Source organism: Callithrix jacchus, chromosome 7 (assembly GCF_049354715.1).
Source record: "Callithrix jacchus isolate 240 chromosome 7, calJac240_pri, whole genome shotgun sequence".
Lineage (NCBI taxonomy): Eukaryota > Metazoa > Chordata > Mammalia > Primates > Cebidae > Callithrix > Callithrix jacchus.
The window spans coordinates 48,009,796-48,030,625 of record NC_133508.1 but is presented as its reverse complement, the minus strand read 5'-3'; the positions used below and the strand labels follow the sequence as shown (position 1 = coordinate 48,030,625).

At 43.1% G+C, this 20,830-nt stretch overlaps 1 protein-coding gene across 11 annotated transcripts in view; it reads right to left on the bottom strand.

The window, feature by feature from the left end:
* The window catches only part of UBE4B (ubiquitination factor E4B), a 150,964-nt gene that overhangs the window by 25,428 nt on the left and 104,706 nt on the right, over positions 1–20,830 (bottom strand). For 8 of the 11 annotated variants that reach the window (XM_054258751.2, XM_078330335.1, XM_078330338.1 and 5 more), the window contains 4 exons: positions 14,101–14,200; positions 12,302–12,429; positions 9,940–10,038; positions 6,994–7,229 (listed from right to left, as the gene is read on the bottom strand). In XM_054258751.2, coding sequence (XP_054114726.1) covers positions 6,994–7,229; positions 9,940–10,038; positions 12,302–12,429; positions 14,101–14,200 — 563 coding nt within the window. The remainder of the gene's footprint in view (positions 1–6,993; positions 7,230–9,939; positions 10,039–12,301; positions 12,430–14,100; positions 14,201–20,830) is intronic. The other 3 variants (XM_035307663.3, XM_078330334.1, XM_035307667.3) reach the window with 1 other exon arrangement.

Genomic DNA, 20,830 nt, shown 5'->3' with positions numbered 1-20,830 from the left:
CACAGCAAAACCCTATCTCTACTATTAATAAAAAATACAAAAACTAGCTGGGTGTGGTGGTGTGTGCCCATAATTCCAGCTACTTGGGAGGCTGAGGCAGACGAATCACTTGAACTCAGATGCAGAGGTTGCAGTGAGCCAAGATCACGTCACTGCACTCCAGCCTGGGTGGGTGACAGAGCAAGACTCTGTCTCAAAATATATATATATATATATATTTTACAGATGGAGTCTCACTATGTTGCCCAGGCTGGTTTCAAATTCCTGGCCTCAAGTGAGCCTCCCACCTCGGCCCTCCAAAGTACTGAGATTACAGGTGTGAGCCACTACACCTGGCCTTTGATATTTTCTATATTTTCCAAAGAACACATTTTTGTGCATGTGACCAAAAAAGAAAACAGCTATTTAAAAATGAAAGAATAGGATAATTAACACCTATCATACTAAGATCTGAATGCACTTATGTGTATTCATTAAGTCAACCTTTCTTTAGGATGAACTAAATGTCATTTATTAAGTGTATAAATGCATGAGCTAAAGTGTGGAGTGCTGATGAAGCCAAACTTTCAGGAGGAAGATACTGGAGAACCAACCCAATACCTCATACAATCTAAAATAGCCCCTGGTATCTGCCCCAAATTCTAAATAGAGACTAAGTTAATAGTATTAATTTATGTAACAGTATGTATCTCAGCGGGGCCCTGCATCTGTATTCCCAGCACTTTGGGAGGCCCAAGCGGGCAGATCACTTGAGCTCAGGAGTCTGGGACCAGCCTGGTGAACACAGTGAAACCCCATCTTTATAAAAGCCACAAAAATTAGCCGGCTGTGGTGGCATATGCCTGTAGTCCCAGCTACGTGGGAGGCTGAGACAGGAGGATCACTTGAACCCAGGAGGTCAAGGGTGTCTGGAGTTGTAATAGTGCCACTGTATTCTAGCCTGCAGAGCAAGATTCTACCTCAAAAAAAAAAAAAAGAAAAAAAGAAAATGAAACAAACAATATACATCTCTCAACATTTTAAAAAATTATTATTCACTTCTACTGTTACCTCGAAATCATACCAGCTCAAGTTCTAATTCCCAGGTCCTGGTTCTAGAAGGCCTTAAGTGGCCTGGACTTGCGTTGAACCTCTCCCTCCTCCCCAGGGTTCCTGCTGCCTTCTTTCTTGATTCATCTGCTGCCCAGGCCTCAAGGTATTTATACTTACTGCCCCACATACTGCCACACTATGGCTGAGACCTTCTTATGGCTCATGGTTGTCATATTTTCAACATCACTCCAAAGTCCTTTCCTCTGAGACCTTCCCTGACCATCCTTCTGAAAGGTGTCCTATGCCTCCTTCCCACACTCATTCTCAAAATCTCTCTTTTTTCTTGAGACAGGGTCTTGCTCTGTCACCCAGGTTGGAATGCAATGGCTCAAAGATGGCTCACTGCACTCTCAATCTCCTGGGCTCAAGCGATCCTCCTGTCTCAGCCTTCTAAAGTGCTGGGATTACAGGCATGAGCCACTGCCCTGACCACAACATCTATTTGTAGAACCTGTCTCCCAATTGGAATGTTTGACACATGATGGCAAAGATTTTGACATCTTCGCCCAATATTTGCTGAATTAGAGATCAAATCTACTTTGCCTTGCTGATTCAGATCAGTTTTGGGGAAGAGAATAATTTTTTTTTTTTTTGAGACGGAGTTTCGCTCTTGTTGCTCAGGCTGCAGTGCAATGGCAAAATCTCGGCTCACTGCAACCTCTGTCTACAGGGTTCAGGGGAGTCTCCTGTCTCAGGCATGTGCCACAACGCCTGGGGAATTTTGTATTTTTTTAAGTAGTTATGGAGTTTTTCCATGTTGGTCAGGCTGGTCTCGATCTCCTGACCTACAGTATCCGCCCGCCTGGGATTACAGGCGTGGGCCACCGCACCTGGCTGAGAATAATCCTAAAGTAAATCTTGATTATCAGTATCCTTCTAGTTCTGAGAGCTGTTCCTTAAGGAACTGACTGATGTAAAAAAAAAAAAAATCACAAAAACAAAATACTCTTATTTTGAAACTTAATTGATTTTTGTACTTTTTATTTTCTGAGATTGCATCTTGCTATTGCCCAGGCTGCAGGGCAGTGGCACAATCTCAGTTCATTGCAACCTCCACCTCCTGGGCTCCAGCAATCCCCCTATCTCAGCCTCCCAAGTAGCTGGGACAGGTGCATGCCACCATGCCTGGCTGATTTTTACTTTTTTAGTAGAAATGAGGTCTCACCATGTTACCCAGGTTGGCCAAAATTTCCTGAGCTCAAGTGATAGGCCCACCTTGGCCTCCCAAAGTGTTGGAATTACAGGAGTGGGCTATTGCCCCTGGACAACTGAATTGATTCTTTTTTTTTTTTGAGACAGATACTCTCTGTTACCCAGGCTGGACAGCAGTGGTGCCATCAAAGCTCACTGTAACATCTGCCTCCTGGGTTCAAGCGATTCTCCTGCCTCAGCCTCCGAAGTAGCTGGGATTACAGGCATGTACCATCACACCTGGCTAATTTTTATATTTTTCGTAGAGACGGGGTTTCGCCACATTGGCCAGCCTGGTCTTGAATTCCTGACCTCAGGTGATCCACCCGCCTTGGCATCCTAAAGTGTAATTACAGAGCACTCTCTCTCTTCCCCTGTCCTCTCTTTCTTTCTGTTTAAGACAGCCTCACTCTGTTGCCCAGGCTGGAGTCAGTGGCAATCATGGCTCACTGTAGCCTCAAACTCCAAGGCTCAAGTAGCCTCCTGGGGAGGGAGGACTACAGGTGTGGACCACCACATCCAGCTAACTTACTTTTATTATCATTTTCTGAGATGAATTCTCACTCTGTTGCCAAGGCCGAAGTGCAGTGGCATGATCTTAGCCACCACACCCAGCTAATTTTTGTATTTTTAGTAGAGATGGGGTTTTATCATGTTGGCCAGGATGTTCTTGATCTCCTGACCTTGTGATCCGCCCACCTGGGCCTCCCAAAGTGCTGGGATTACAGGTGTGAGCCATGGAACCTGGTCAATTTGAGCATTTTCTAAGCTAGAATACTATCTCTGTAGTGTAAGAGGAGATCGATCCACATACTGATCTTGTGTGTGGCAACTCTAATTTATATCTGAGTCCCATCTGCTCAGGGACCAGGAGCTAATCAGCAGGTCCTCACATGGAGACAATGAACACAGGAGTATGTCTGCGATGCCTCCCTCTGGGGTACCCTCACACCAGCCCCTTGGTAACCATTGGAAGACCAGCACAGTAGTCAGGGGCACCTGTGCTAAAGGCTGTCTGCTCAGGTTGCCGCCACTCACTAGCCACTGACCTTCAGCAAGCTTCTTGGCCCCTTTAAGCTTCAGTTTTCTCATTTGTAAAGTGGAGGTATCTATAGTACTACCTCTAGGACTGCTGTGGGGATTAAGTGAAAGGATTAGAAAAACATTCAATGAATGGTGGCTATTACTAGTGCAGATGTCATCATCTATGACTACAGAGGTGGTCCAGGCCAGAGGGCACACATGACAAAGAGGAAGGAGAGCACAACCCCCACCCATCACCTTCTGGAACATTCCCAGCAGGCCTCCATTAGGCCCAGCACTGGTCTCATAGGGAATAGGTCCAGTTCTGTTGTGCATGCGCGCGCGCGCACACACACACACACACACACACACACACTTTATCCTGAAGTCACAGTGACAGGCTCAGAACACTGACTACAAAATATATTTAACTAAAATTGTTTTCCTTTTACTACTAATAACAGGTTTACTGTAGAAAAATTCAGAAGTTCAGATAATAAAATAAAAAAATAAAAACCTATAATTCTACCATTTAAATATAACCAACACACTTAATATTTTGGTATATGTCCTTCCCTAGTGTTTTTTTTGAGACAGTCTGTTGCCCAACATGATCTCAGCTCACTGCAACCTCTGCCTCTCAGGTTCAAGTGATTCTTCTGTCTCAGCCTCCTGACGAGCTGGGATCACAGGCGTATGCCACCACGCCTGGCTAATTTTTATATTTTTAGTAGAGACAGGGTTTCACCATGTTGGCAGGTCTCGAATTCCTGATCTCAGGCAATCCACTGCCTCGGCCTCCCAAAGTGCTGGGATTACAGGTGTGTGCCACCACACCCGGCCAGAAAAGTGGTATCTTATGATCATCCTAAGAATGCTGAATTATCTTCAGTTCCACCAAGCCTGCTGCATGCAAGCCACCATACAAGATCCTATTCTATACATACATAATGCACCGTGTGTATCCGAATGGCCGGCACTTGTCCCCAACTAGGGCTAGGGCTAGGGCTAAGAGATTAAACAGAAAAAATTTTGGCCAGGTGCAGTGGCTCCTGCCTGTAATCCCAGCACTTTTGGAGGCCGAGGCAAGTGAATCACGAGGTTAGGAGATCAAGACTATCCTGCCCAACATGGTGAAACTCCATCTTTACTAAAAATACAAAAGATAAAAAAATTAGCCAGGCATGGTGGTTGGTGCCTACAGTCCCAGCTACTTGGGAGGCTGAGGCAGAATAGCTTGAACCTGGGAGGCAGAGGTTGCAGTGAGACAAGATAGCATCACTGCACTCCAGTCTGGGAGATGAAGTGAGACTCCATCTCAAAAAAAAAAAAAGAGAAGAACTTTTACGCAAAAAGGTGCCTGTTAGCTAAGAAGGTGCCTTTTAGCCAGGAGCATTTCCTGCTGTTGCCAAAGTAAGGACAATAACAAAGTTTGTGTACTTGCTTTAGATTTAAGAGGCTATGACTAGGCCAAGGAAGAGAAACTCTTTAGATGTCTCAAAAAAATAGTGACAGGCCAGGTGCAGTGGCTCACGCCTGTAATCCCAGCACTTTGGGAGGCCGAGGCAGGCAGATGGCTTAGAGCCACGATTTTGAGACCGGCCTGGCCAACATGGCAAAACTCCATCTCTACTAAAATAACAATAAATTAGCTGGGTGTGGTGGCGCATGCCTGTGATCCCAGCTTCTTGGGGGGCTGAGGCCCAAGAATGGCTTGAACCCGGGAGGCAGAAGTTGCAGTGAGCTGAGATCATGCCACTGCACTCTAGCCTGTGTGACAGAGCCAGACTCTGTCTTAAAAGAAAGAAAGAAAGAAAGAAAATAAAAGCCAGGTACAGTGGCTCACGCCTGTAATCCCAGCACTTTGGGAGGTCGAGGTGATGGATCACAAGGTCAGAAGATTGAGACCATCCTGTCCAACATGGCGAAACGCTGTCTCTAGTAAAAATACAAAAATTAGCTGGGCATGGTAATGCATGCCTGTAATCTCAGCTATGTGGGAGGCTTAGGCAGTAGAATAGCTTGAATCAGGGAGTCAGAGGTAGCAGTAAGCCAAGATCGTTCCACTGCACTCCAGCCTGTGACAGACCAAGACTCTGTCTCAAAAAAAAAAAAAAAATTGGAATATAATTAAACAGAGGGAAGACTTCCTTTCAGAGTGTCTCACATGCTATCTTTTTCAACAGTGTAATTCAGCTCTTAGAATAGTGCCTGGCAAATAGTAGATGCTCAAGATGCTCAATAAATATGTGATGACCAAATGAATGCTCCTAAGATCCCCCCAGAAATCCTGAACAAATGAATGCTCCTAAGATTCCCCCCAGAAATCCTAAACAAATGAATGCTCCTAAGATTCCCCCAGAAATCCTGAACAAATGAATGCTCCTAAGATTCCCCCAGAAATCCTAAACAAATGAATGCTCCTAAGATCCCCCCAGAAATTCTGAACAAATGAATGCTCCTAAGATTCCCCCCAGAAATCCTGAACAAATGAATGCTCCTAAGATTCCCCCAGAAATCCTGAACAAATGAATGCTCCTAAGATTCCCCCAGAAATCCTGAACAAATGAATGCTCCTAAGATCCCCCCAGAAATCCTGAACAAATGAATGCTCCTAAGATCCCCCCAGAAATCCTGAACAAATGAATGCTCCTAAGATCCCCCTCAGAAATCCTGAACAAATGAATGCTCCTAAGATCCCCCCAGAAATCCTGAACAAATGAATGCTCCTAAGACCCCCCCAGAAATCCTGAACAAATGAATGCTCCTAAGATCCCCCCAGAAATCCTGATTCCATTGGTTTAAGTGGGGTCCAACAACATACGTTTTTTTCTGGAGGTGGGGGGAGTTTTGCTCTTGTTGCCCAGGCTGGAGTGCAATGGCGAGATCTCAGCTCACCACAACCTCTGCCTCCTGGGTTCAAGTGATTCTCCTGCCACAGCCTCCTGAGTAGCTGGGATTACAGACATGCGCCACCATGCCCAGCCATTTTTTATTTTTGAGGCAGAGTTTCATTCTGTTGTCCATGGTTGGAGTACAGTGGCACCATCTCCGCTCACTGCAACTGCCGCCTCCTGTATTTAAGCGATTCTCCTGCCTCAGCCTCCCAAGTAGTTGGGACTACAGGTGTCTGTCACCACACCTGGCTAATTTTTTTTTTTTTTTTTGTATTGTTAGTAGAGACAGGGTTTCTCCATGTTGGCCAGGCTGGTCTCAAACTCCTGACCTTGTGATCTACTGCCTCGGCCTCCCAAAGTGCTGGGATTACAGGTGTCAGCCACTGCACCTGGCCCAAGAATATGCATTTTTAACAAGCTCCCTCTTATACCCACACTTTGGAAACTGCAATGTTAGAAAACAAATGCTTTAAGTTCAAAGGTAAAATGAACCAGGTAATTCCACTCAGATAACACCACGAACTTGTGTGGTTGATACCAACTGAGTCTCGGCGCTAATCAACTGGGTCTTGGTGAAATGGATCCTGCTGAATCATCAGAGACCAATATGTGGAATGGTTGTCCTACTCCCAACTCCTCAGGGGAAGAACAACTCTGCAGGCTGTAGGTTAGTAGGTTATACACATGTCAGGATATTAGGTAACAGGCTGAGAGCAACACCAGACACTGACTTTAGAAGACCTTGCCTAAGTTGGCCTGCCATGTGCTACACTGTGTCCCAGCAACCTACCTGTATAAAACTTCATCAGGGAAGGTACCAACAACTTGGTAGAGAGAGGATGGTTCTCAATCATTTCAAAAAACTTCTGGGTTCGTGGCTGAACAGCAGGGTTGGTCATAAACATGACTTCTACAAGTTTGGCCACCAAATACGGGTTTCGGATGTAGTTCTGGTTGCACAACATCACGACAAGGAACATCACGATATCCTGAGTGCAGGGCTCATAAAGCGCCTGGGGAGAGTATCTGAAGAGAGGCAACGAGAGCAAGAAAGAGACCGTGAGAAACTGCTGAGAAACTCACCTTGGTGAAGGCTGGTGTCAGTAAGTGAGGAGGGGAAGGCAGGATAAATAGGTTTAGGAGTGTCCTTGAACTCGCTCAGTTTACAGTGACTATTTTGATTTTTTTTTTTTTTTTTTGAGATGGAGTTTCGCTCTTTTCACCCAGGCTGGAGTGCAATGGCGCAATCTCGGCTCACTACAACCTCCACCTCCTGGGTTCAGGCAATTCTCCTGCCTCAGCCTCCCGAGTAGCTGGGATTACAGGCACGCGCCACCATGCCCAGCTAATTTTTTTTTGTATTTTTAGTAGAGACAGGGTTTCACCATGTTGACCAGGATGGTCTCGATCTGTTGACCTTGGGATCCACCTGCCTCAGCCTCCCAAAGTGCTAGGATTACAGGCTTGAGCCACCGTGCCCGGCCTACAGTGACTATTTACACTGTAATGACACAGATTTCAAACAAAACATGGTTACTGGCTATAGCATGTTACATTAACTATAAACAAAAGCTATGATTAAATCAGACAAACTTCACAAAAGATCATTACTACCAAAAAGTCATACCAAATTTTTTGGATAGAGTTATTTTTAAAAATCTCTGCTGAAAAGGAGAATAAATGAAAATTTTCAAATAGGTGTTTTTTGTATTAGTGTACACAGAACAGATTTTAAATGTGACTTGAATTGCTTAAATTCCAAGGTTGTTTTTTCTTTTTTTTGAGACAGTCTTGCTCTGTCGCCAGGCGCCAGGCTGGAGTGCAGTGGCACAATCTTGGCTTACTGCAACCTCCGCCTCCCGGGTTCAAGCAATTCTCCTGCCTCAGCCTCCCAAGTAGCTGGAATTACAGGTGTGCGCCACCATGCCCACCTAATTTTTGTATTTTTAGTAGAGACAGGGTTTCCCATGTTCGCCAGGATGGTCTCGATCTCTTGACCTCGTGATCTGCCCACCTCGGCCTCCCAAAGTGCTGTGATTACAGGCGTCAGTCACCGCGCCCGGCCTAAGGTTGGTTTTTCAACAAATAAACCATGCTTTTTAGTCACTTTTTAAATTTTGTACCAATCAAAATCACGTCACCAATGAGTTGGGATTATCTTTTTTTTTTTTCAGATGGAGTCTTGCTCTGTTGCCCAGGCTGGAGTGCAGTGGTGTGATCTTGGCTCACTGGAACCTCTGCCTCAATTTGGGCTTTTTTTTTTTTTAAGGCAGCTTTTATGACAGGAATACAACTTGCTCCAGTTAGTTTTGGCTCTTATTTTAGAGTCATTTACACTAATTTTGTTCTTTTGCATTGTTTGTTAAAAAACTTTCACAATTTGTATTTTGTGACTGGGAACCTATACTATTTTTATTTTATTTATTTATTTATTTATCTTTTTGAGATGGAGTCTCGCTCTGTCACCCAGGCTGGAGTGCAATGGTGTGATCTTAGCTCGCTGCAATCTTTGCCTCAGAGTTCAAGGGATTCTTCTGCCTCATCCTCCCAAGTAGCTGTGATTACACGCATGCAACACCACACCTGGCTCATTTTAATATTTTTAGTAGAGATGGGGTTTCACCAAGTTGGCCAGGCTGGTCTCGAACTCCTGACTTTGTGATTCGCCGGCCTCAGCCTCCCAAAGTGCTGGGATTACGGGTGTGAGCCACCACACTTGACTTTATTCATTTTTTTTTAAAGAGATGCAAACTTGCTACATCATCCAGGCTGGTCTTGAACTAGCTCAAGCAATCCTCCCGCATGTCTGAGACTACAAGCATGTGCCATAGTGCCCAGCACGACTTTTACTTTTCACAATACACTTCATATACCACTCCCTCAGCTAGCCATATGTGCTATCATGATGCCAAGGGATTGAAACTGTAATTCTTCTAACCTGTAATGTTTTAGAAATAAAATGTGAATTTAATAAACCAAATAAGGATTTGGAAAAAAAGAAAATAAAACCCTACAATAGGCTGGGCGCGATGGCTCACGCCTGTAATTCCAGCACTTTGGGAGGCCAAGGAGGGCAGATTACCTGAGGTCAGGAGTTTGAGACCAGCCTCCCCAACATGGCAAAACCCTGTCTCTACTTAAAAAAAAACAAAAAACAAAAAAATTAGTCAGGCGTGGTGGCAGGTGCTTGTAATCCCAGCTACTTGGGAGGCTGAGGCAGGAGATCACTTGAACCGGGAGGCGGAGGTTGCAGTGAGCCAAGATTACACCACTGCACTCCAGCCTGGGCGACAGAGCAAGACTCTGCCTCAAAAAAAAAAAAAAAAAACCTACAATATCAGTTGTAAGCATTCTCCAATTTTACAAAATTGAGACAAATTTTAGTACAAAATATAGATGTGGATATTTTTGGGTTTGGGATGTTCGTTCAGCTATTTATAAACTGTTTGCTCCTTCTGTTGCTCAGAGACATATATTCAACTATTAGAAATTCAACTCAATTTTCACAGAACACATTATCTGCACTGTTAATCCTGCCTCTGTCTTTGAGATATTGTTGGAATTGGACTGATGCCACCATTAGATTTATTTTTTCCAGTCTCTAGGCAGCATTCAGTTAAAACAGTTACATAAAATTTCAGGCACGAAATGGAGGTTTGCAACATAGCTCAGAATATCGTGTACATATTATGCATAAAAACATATTAGAACTATGTAAAATATTAAAGGCACTTACTGTACAATAAAAAATAAAAATTCTGCAACATCTTCTACATAAAACTCAGGCAATGCTGCAAATACCTTGGGGACATCTGAATTTAAAGGCAGTGTTATACTGTCAAAGAGAAAAAAAGCACAATTTACAAAGTGAAATTATGGAACATCAAATTACAAGGACTATTATGCTACCATTAAGTATTTTATTTAGGGAAAAAACTCATTCTGTAATACAACTATGTAATAAACAAACAGAAAAGAAACTACAACCAGAAATGAACAGGGAATAACGAAGACAGTGCGTATGCTGGGGTATATGTGAAATGTTTTCCTTTTCTTGATTTCTTTTTTTCCCCTGAGACAGAGTCTCACTCTGACACCCAGGCTGGAGTGCAGTGGTGCAATCTCGGCTCACTCACTGCAACGTCCATCTCCTGAGTTCAAGTGATTCTCATGCCTCAGCCTCCCAAATAGCTGGGATTACAGGTATGTGCCACCACATCTGGCTAATTTTCCTATTTTTAGTAGAGACAGGGTTTCACCATGTCGGCCAGGCTGGTCTCAAACTCCTGACCTCAAGTGATCCGCCTATCTTGGCCTCCCAAAGTGCTGGGATTACAGGTGTGGGCCACTGCACCTGGCCTTCTTTATTTCTTAAGTAACATGGGAAGGAAATTAATAGTAAGTAAAATGGGAAGGAAATTAAAAGGTCCTATTTGGTCATTTTGTGCAACTCAAACTGTCTAACAGAGCCACACACATATTTTAAATAATATTTTCCACTCCTTTAGGGGACTTGGGCCAATCTCACCAACATCAGTGAACCAGAGACTTCATAACAGCAAAATAATAATAATAAATAAAACAAAAATGGCTGCCTGGAGATGACCAGTTGATGACAAAGTGATCAACAATGTTCGTAACTCACTCAGTGAGTTAGCTGGGTATTCCTGGACCCAGTGCAGAGGAGGGCCTAATATCATCTGCAGCTTTGGGCTTCCCATGTATAATTTCTTTTTCTATCAATCAAAGACTTGATAGCAAATTTTAAAGAAATACTTGTCAAAATTAAAATAACAGTTGTTGACATTCACCTATCATTGTAACTAATTACTAATTACAGAGAAAACATCTATCAATATAACTACATAGTCTATATAAATACAATCTGGAAATTGAGAAGTAAATTCTCTTTTTCTTTGTGTGGGGATAGTCTCGCTCTGTGCCCAGGCCAGAGTGCAGTAGAATGATCTCAGCTCAATACAACCCCTACCTCCCGGGTTCAAGTGATTCTCCTGCCTCAGCCTCTGCGACTACAGGCATCTGCCACCACGCCCAGCTAATTTTTGTGTTTTTCGTAAAGATGGTGTTTTGGAATGTTGGCCAGGCTGGTCTTGAACTCCTAACATCAAGCGATACACTCACCTTGGCCTCCCAAAGTGCTGGGATTACAGGCATGAGCCACCACATCTGGCCCTTTCCTTGATTTCTTTCTTTCTTTTTTTTAAGTATATGTGCTGCCAAAGCAAGCAAAATTTCTTTTTTTTCCTGGGCTTTGCTCTTGTTGCCCAGGCTGGAGTGCAGTGGTGCAATTTGGGCTCACTGCCACCTCTGCCTCCTGGGTTCAAGTGATTCTCCTGCCTCAGCCTCCCGAGCAGCTGGGATTACAGGCATGAACAACCATGCCCGGCTAATTTTGTATTTTTAGTAGAGACAGGGTTTATCCATGTTGGTCAGGATGGTTTTGAACTCCCGACCTCTGCTGATCCACCCGCCTTGGCCTCCCAAAGTACTGGGATTACAGGCATGAGCCACTGTGCCCGGCCTAATTTTTGTATTTTTAGTAAAGATGGGGTTTCACCATGTTGGTCAGGTTGGTCTCGAACTCCTGACCTCTAGTGACTGTCCGCCTTTGTCTCCCAAACTGCTGGGATCATAGGCGTGAGCCACCACACCCTTCCAATAATTGAATTTTTTTTCCTCCTTTTTTTTTTTTTTTGAGATGGAGAACAGTGGCACGATCTCGGCTCACTGCAACCTCCGCCTCCCCAGTTCAACCAACTCTCCTGCCTCAGCCTCCCGAGTAGCTGGAACTACAGGCGCATGTCACCATAACGAACTAACATTTTTTTATTTTTAGTAGAGATGGGGTTTTCACCATGTTGGCCAGGCTGGTCTTGAACTCCTGACCTTAGGTGATCTGCCTGCCTCAGCCTCCCAAAGTGCTGGGATTACAGGCGTGAGCCACCGCGCCTGGCCAAGAGAAGTGAATTCTTGATAAAGAAAGGGTTTTAGTTTTAGTTAACAACTTTGAAGGACTTAAAAAAAACAACACAGCCCAGCCAGGGAGGGACAAGGGAGAGAGAAAGAAGCTCACTCACTCGGGATATGCGGGGTCCAGGATGCGGAGCAGCAGCTGAATGAGAAGGCCATAAAAATTCAGACATCTTCTCAGAAAGCTCTCGTCAAGTAGGCCAGCATCAGCACAGGCCTTGCACCGTACCAGTTTCTGTGGAAGCAGGATGCCCATACCCAAAGATTAGTCAACAGCTAAATCCCTACAGCGGGATTGGGGCCAGGAGATGGGAAATCTAGGTTCCAGAGCGTCTAGAGCTTCATCTCTAACTAGCTATAAGATGCTGGTTGTATCTCAAGATCTTTTTCCTGAGAAAAACAAAGGCATGGCAAGCAAACCACTGAGTACTACCAAGTCTAGTATAAAGTGGTGAGTTACTACCGTGGCCTATAAATAACTTGACTGGGAGAGGGTGGTGATTGGGTGTCAGGGTAAATAGTGGGAAAAAGCCAAACAATCAGTATTCCAGCACCACCTTTTACAAGCTGCCCTTGGAAAAATGCTGGTCCACTAAGGATGGAATTCCTATCTAGAGGCCTGTTGATGGAATTATGCACACACACACACCCACACACACACACGGAATTCCCACCTAGAGGCCTGTTAATAGAATTACACACACACAGGCATACACTGACACAGAAATTTAAGCAGTTTTTTTTGTTGTTGTTTGTTTTCTGAGACAGAGTCTTGCTTTGTTCCCCAGGTTGAAGTGCAGTGGTGCCATCTCAGCACAGTGCAACCTCCCTGGTTCAAGCAATTCTCCTGCCTTAGCCTCCCAAATAGCTGAGATTACAGGCGTGTGCCACCACACCTGGCTAATTTCTGTATTTTTAGTAGAGACAGGGTTTCACCATGTTGGCCAAGCTGGTCTTGAACTCCTGACCTCTGGTGATCTGCCCACCTCGGCCTCCGAAAGTGCTGGGATTGAGCCACCATCCCTGGCCATTTAAGCAGTTTACAGACCCCTTAAAACACATCTGTGGACTGCTTCAGGGGGGGTCCACAGACCCCAGATAAGGGCCCCTGGTGAACTGTGCATCTTGGAAGTCTAGTCCATTTGTAAATAAAACTGAAATCTTAATTTGTACCAGAAAGCTATGTCAGGTAAACTTTCCGCGTATTATCCTATTCAACAGAATGCATGACCAGCTAACATTCAGGTTTATAACCGGAACATGAATAGAAGAAAAATGCATAAATTTGCCATCTATGCTTTCTTTGTACAATGACAGCTGGCATACGTTTTTAGCTATGTCTCACCAGCAAGAATATTCCCATCTGTAGTTAGGTTTGGTGTGACAAATCATTTTCATTAAAAGAAGAACAGAGGCAAAGGAAAGAGATCTTTCCACTACCACAGATCTGCTTTGTCAAAGATCATGAAAATGTATGCACTGTGCTGAGATGGCACCACTGCACTTCAACCTGGGGAACAAAGCAAGACTCTGTCTCAGAAAACAAATGGCTAGATAGACTGGAGTATGCGTGAATGTTGGGGTGAGTGGCTGGGAGAGCAGGTGAGGAGGGCTTTGCATAAGGTAGGGAAGGGGAGGTGATGTTAAACTGAGAATCATAAAAGCCACTAAGAATTCACAGTCCCGGCGTAAGTATATCTACCCATAGTCTGCCCTGAGACTTAAATCATTATACACAGATATAAGTAAGGTATCAACAAGTTTTAAAATGTGCTATTTTATCTGAAGGGAAAAGAATAATGAAAAAAAAGTAAGGACACTAAACTGCTCACTCAAGGTATGTATTCTATTGAGAAACTTATCATTATGAGGCTGGTCTACAATTATGCCAATTAACTATACAGACCTTAAGCTGAGTTTTACAGCGCTTCAGCATTTCGCGGTGTCTAGTTGCCAGTGGGGAATCTTTCCATTGGCTTTCATTATTTTTCAAATCTTCCACAGTTCTGAAATCAAAGACTAATAGTCAAATGAAAGAAAACAGCCGGATCCATCTTATCCATGCATCTTGACCATTTCACTGACTCTCTTTTTTTTTTTTAAGAGATGGGGTTTTGCCATGTTGGACACGCTGGTTTCGAACTCCTGACCTCAAGTGATCCACCCGCCTCGGCCTCCCAAAGTGCTGGGATTACACGCATGAGCCACCACGCCCGGCCCATTTCACTGCCTCTCACACGCAGTTGTTGGTTAGTTTTTCGCATTGTAACATCTTTAAAATCAGAGTATATCTTACAACCAGTGGCAAGTTACAGTTTAATTGGCAGCATTTTTTTTTTCTTATTGGTACCTAAAACAATAATGTGTCTTCAAATGGATGACACTGTAGATTTGGTGAAATACAATCATATTTCTTGTTACAAGGAAGTACACTGTTCTCTTGTTTTTCTGGGAGGGAAAAAGAGAAGTCTCTCATGAAAATTCAAAGTTAGTATGCCTATTCAATTATCCAAAACAAAAGGCTATTTTACTAATGGCATTGTCCTTTACAACTGTTCCCTCTGCTTGGATGCTGCTCTCTGAGGTTATCTCTGCGGCTTTGCTCCTTCACTCCCTTTGGACAGCTGCTCAAACACCATCTGTCTCCGCAGCAAAGGCTTCCCCATCACCTAATATGCTGCATATTTTAAAGACTGGCTCACTTAACAGTATTTCAACCCCTTTCTATCATGATGTTGTGTATAAGACCAGAGGTTGCTAAATCTCTAGAAACTGCATTTCCTAGACTCCCTGCCTGCCTGCATTTCTTAAGACCTAGCTGTTACCAGAGATGAACCCTCACTTAAGGCAGGGTGAGTACTGTGAAGTGGTTGCATGATTGCATCCTTCTGGAAGCACAGTGGTAGAGGGGTTTTGGCTGAAGCTGTGGCAGAGGCTGTGCTGTCAGGCTGACCTCCAAAGCAGCTTCCTCGTTCAAAGTATAGCTCTGAGAATCTTCTATTATAGCCATTCCAATGATTCAATAAACCAACTAGTTCCCCTTTCTGCTTATCACAGATGAATTAGATTCTTTTGTCTACAACTGAAAACATGAGTATGGCAGACAAACGAATGGCTCCTCCAAAGATGTCACATCCGAATCCTTGGAGGGAACCTCGGAATATGTGATCCAACGAGGCGAAAGGGACACTGTAGATGTGATTATGGGTATGGGCTTTGAGATGGGAAGATTATCTTGGATGATTTGGGTGGGCCCAACGTAATCACAAAGGTCCTTCTAAGAGAAAAAAGGACTCAGAGACAGAGAAGGAGATTAACAATGGACAATGGAAGCAAAGGTCAGAGAGAGAAGGACATCTTGTTATTGTGTTGTCTTTTTTTTTTGAGACTGAGTCTTGCTCTGTCACCTAGGCTGGAGTGCAATGGCATCATCTGGCTCACTGCAACCTCTGAATCCTGGTTCAAGTGATTCTCCTGACTCAGACTCCCAAATAGCTGGGAATACAGGTACCTGCCACCATGTCTAGCTGATTTTTGTATTTTTAATAGAGACAGAATTTTCAACATGTTGGCCAGGCTGGTCTCGAACTTCTGACCTAGAACGATCTGCCTGCCTCAGCCTCTCAAAGTGCTGAATTACAGGCATGAGCCACCATGCCTGGCCTTGTTTTCTTGTTTTTTTTTGTTTTTTGAGACAGGGTCTCACTCTGTTGCCCTCGAGTGCAGTGGCATGATCCCAGCTCACTGCAACCTCCGCCTCCCAGGTTCAAGCAATTCTCCTACCTCAGCCAACTGAGTAGCAGGGACTACAGTGGTATGCCACCATGCCTGGCTAATTTTTGTATTTTTTTGGTAGAGACAAGGTTTCACCATGTTGGCCAAGCTAGTCTCAAACTCCTGACCTCAAGTGATCCACCCGCCTTGGCCTCCCGAAGTGCTGAGATACACCAGGCAAGAGAAGGAGGTCTAAAGATACTATGTTGCTGGCTTTAAAATACAGTAAGGGGGGATAAGCAGAGGAATGCAGGCAGCTTTTAGAAGACGGAAAAGGCAAAGGAGAGTCTCCTCTAGAGCCTCTGGAGGGAATGTAACCTTGATCTTAGGACTTCTTTTTTTGAGACAGAGTCTCACACTTCCAGGCTGGAGGGCAGTGGCATGATCTCAGCTCAATGCAACCTTCGCCTCCTGGGTTCAAGGGATTCTCCTGCTTCAGCGTCTTGAGTAGCTGGTACTATAGGCGTGCACTACCACGCCCAGCTAATTTTTGTATTTTTAGTAGAGATGGGGTTTCACCATGTTGGCCAGGCTGGTCTCTCCTGACCTCAGGTGATCTGCCTGCCTAGGCCTCCCAAAGTGCTGGGGTTACAGGTGTGAGCCACTCCACCTGATTTTAGGACTTCTGATCTTCAGAATTGTAAGACAGGAAGCTTCTAAGACTATTTTAAGGATCAGCTCCAGTTCTACTAATTACGGTACAGAAGAAGTTAATAACTTTACTGGACCTCTTATCTCAAAGTTAAGGCAAAGACTGGGACCCATAGAATTCAAATAGAGGAGCCTGGTCGACCTAGCTGACTCCAAGTACCTAAATCTCTAAATTCCCTGAACCTTGTTTGCTAGCACAAGCAGTTTCTATAATGACCTAATTGGAGGCAGTGACCTGCAGGGTAATACTATCTTCCCCTAGGTTCTATCCCATCATCCCTCTTTGCTTCCAGAACCACAACTAGAGACAGATCACAGACTGTCCTTATGGCCTTCTTACAAAACAGCATGCCAGGTAAGTACGTATTTGAAGGGGAAAAAAATGGCAAGATTTGCTAATGTATTATGCTGGTTTTCTATTGTTGCTATAACAAGTTACCAGACTTAGTGGGTCCAAACTACACAGTTATAGTCTTAGAGTTGTGGAAGTCTAACAGGGTCAGCAGGGATGGTTTCTTCTAGAAGCTCTAGGGGAGAACAAGTTTCCTTGCCTTTTCCAGCTTCCAGGTTACCAGATTGGCTCATGACCCCAAACCACTCCAACATTTGCTTCCTCATCACATTCTGTCTCTCCCTCTGACCCTCCTGATTCCTTCTCCCTTATGAAGACCTTTGCGATGACACTGGATCTACCCACGTAATCCAGGATAATCTTCCCACCTCAAGATGATAAACCTGATCACAGCTGCAAAGTCCCTTTAACCAAGTTAGAGAACATATTCACAGGTTCTGAGACTAGGATGTGGGCACCTTTGAGATGCCATTTTTCTACCCACCACTATGTACTGCCAGAAACATGACGGTTATGTAGGTTATACATGGGAATGGATTTTGAAGATGCTTGATCAGCAAGAGAAGAAAATGCTGATATACTTCTATGTAGGGCTAAAATCATTGACATGATTATACCTACTGGAGACCCTGGATTCAGTATTATTCTGAGTAGTTGGGAGAGGTTCATATTGTGCAACCAACTAGTTGACAAAACTTTGAATTTACAGTGACCTGTACTGAATGAAGTTGAGTTGCCAAATATTATTTGATCTAATTCAGAGGAAATGATTCGAAAACTTAAAGAGCTTGGAAAATTAAGGTAGATTTACCATATGTGATTTACCTCAGATAATCCCCTTTCCAATACACATACACACACTCCAACCATGTCCTAGAAGATACTTCCTGTATCACAGCATTGAAAAATACACACATGAGGGAAACAAAAATGTCTCTGAAAAGCACAGTAAAGGCTATCTGTTGCTAGCTGGGCTGGAAGCAAAGGTTATAGATACTGCCATTGAAATGGACCCTCCAAAATCAGTGGGAGTGATGGTTTGCCAGGATGGTAATCCATTGTAGGATAACAGATAAATCCACAAATATAGTTTAAAATTTTTATAAGCCTCTCTCAGTAATTGATATTATAAGCTGATAAAATCTGCAGATAAAAGGAAAACTTAAACAGAGAATTAACAAGCTTGACCTAAATTCTATAATGTGAACACTGTAAAAACAATACAGATAGCAGTCTTTTCAGGTCTACTCATGTAAAAGGCTATGAAGTAACTCTCAATAAACTTCAAAAGACATAAATCATATAGAATATATTTTCTGACCATGATGGAATTTAGCTAGAAATCAACTAACAAAAGATACATAGACAAATACCCTAAGAATCCAGATTTTAAATAACGTATTTAAAAATAACTCACAGGTCATATTAAAAAAACCCAAAAATTAGAAATCATTTTAAGCTGACTAATAAGATATGATATACTAAAAATGAGGGATGCAGCTAAAACCACACTAAAAGGGAAACAAAATAGTCTTAAACAAATACATAAGAGAAAGAGTTGAAAAGGATGATCTAAACACCCATCTCAAGAGGCAACAGAAAGCAAATTAAAACTAAAAGCAGAAATAATAAGGATCCCACAGCCATGAAAATGATAAAAAAGATATTATAAGCAACTTCATGTCAAAACATTTTCAAACTTTAGATAGTAAAACTGACACAAGATGGAAAGAAAATCTAAATAGTCCTGTATCTTTTAACTGACTTAAATCCATAATTAAAAATATCCCGACACAGAAAGCTCTTAAGCTCTGACAACTTAATCACTAAATTTTTTCTGACATTTAAGGAAGAAACAACATAATTCTTATACAATAAACTCTTCCAGGGAACATAAAAAAAGGAGAACATTCTCCAGTTCCTTTTTTTTTTGCTTTTGGTGAGACAAAGTCTCACTCTCTCACTCAGGCTGATGTGCAGTGGCTCCATCTTGGCTCACTACAGCCTCTGCCTCCTAGGATCAAGTGATTCTCCTGCTCAGCCCCCTGAGTAGATGGGATTACAGGCATGACCTACCACGCCTGGCTAATTTTTGTATTTTTAACAGAGATGGGATTTCACCATGTTGGCCAAGTTGGTCTCGAACTCCTGACCTCAGGTGATCCATCCACCTCAGCCTCCCAAAGTGCTGGGATTATAGGCATGAGCCACCACACCTAGCCCCTAGTTAAGGCAGCGTAACCTTAATACCAAAATTTGAGATGCACTTAATAAGAAATGAAAATTATGGGTCCGGCTTTCTTTTGAACAGATGCAAAAATCCTAAACAGAATATTAGCAAATTGTGTATCTAATGAGATATAAAAACATTAAAGTTAAATTTACTCCAGGAGCAAAAGATTGGTTTAATAACAGAAAACCAACTAATATAATTCAACCACATTAACAGGATAGAGGAGAAAAAAGTCTAGTCTCTTCAATGGATATTGCAAAAGCATTTAATAAAATTCAATTAGTGCTAAGGGAATTAACTACTGAAATAAAAGAGAATTTTCTTAATCTGGTAACTGAGGATATATAGAAAGCTATCCTCCACTAACTGGAACAATATGGAAATTTTGAGGTTATTTCTATTTAACATTGTACTAAAAATTATAGCCCAGGCATTAATACATGAAAAAAAAGTATAAGAAATAAAATTGTCATCATTTATAGACATGATTATGTGTAGAAACTAAATCATAAAGAATCTGCAGAGTAACTATTAGAATTAGTAAGTGATATTAGGCTGGGCATGGTGATGGCTCACACCTATAATCTCAGCACTTTGGGAGGCCGAGGTGAGTGGATCACCTGAGGTCAGGAGTTTGAGACCAACCTGGCCAACGTAGCAAAACCCTGTTTCTACTAAAAATACAAAAAATTAGCCGGGCGTGGTGGTGCATATCTGTAATCCCAGCTATTTGGGAGGCTGAAGCAGGAGACTCGAACCTGGGAGGCAGCGGCTACAGTGAGCTGAGATTGCACCACTGCACTCCAGCCTCGGTGAAAGAGCGAGACTCCATCTGAAAAAAAAAAAAAAAAATAGTAAGTGATTTAAGCAAGATAGATCCAGAGATACAAATATGATTCAGTTTCTCTCATAGCCAGACTACACAGGTTCTAGACCAAAAAGCACAAGTGGCTTCATTATTATTCCAGATGACCTGCTCAAAAATACTTGCTTCTGTGTTCCTGTGACTTGTTTGTTTGTTGGTGTTAGTACACAGGAAGAAATGCTTAGATTAAGAAACACAACAATGGTACTAATGAACTGGGAATTTAGGCTGCTATCTGGCCATTTTGGACTCCTCATGCCACAGAACAGCCAAAAAGAGAATTACATGTTGGCAGGAGTAAATGATCTTGATTATCAAGGAAAACCATGCTTACTTTTCCTTTTTCTTTTTCTTTGAGATGAAGTTTTGCTCTGTCACCCAGGCTGGAGTGCAGTGATGTGATTTCAGCTCATTGCAACCTCCGCTCCTGGGTTCAAACAATTCTCTGTCTTAGCCTCTTGAGTAAGGGGGATTACAGGCACCGCACCACGCCTGGCTAATTTTTGTATTTTTAGTAGAGATGGGGTTTTACCATCTTCACCAGGCTGGTCTTGAACTTCTGACCTTATGATCCACCCACCTTGGCCTCCCAAAGCGCTGGGATTACAGGCGAGAGCCACCACACCTGGCCCCGTGGTTACTTTTTCACAGTGCAGGGAGGAAAGGGTATGTCTGAAACCCAGGGGATCCTTTAAAGTGCCTCCTAGTAATGTATGCCCAGTGGGAAAAGTTAATGGAAGTCTGTAGTTAATATAAACAGA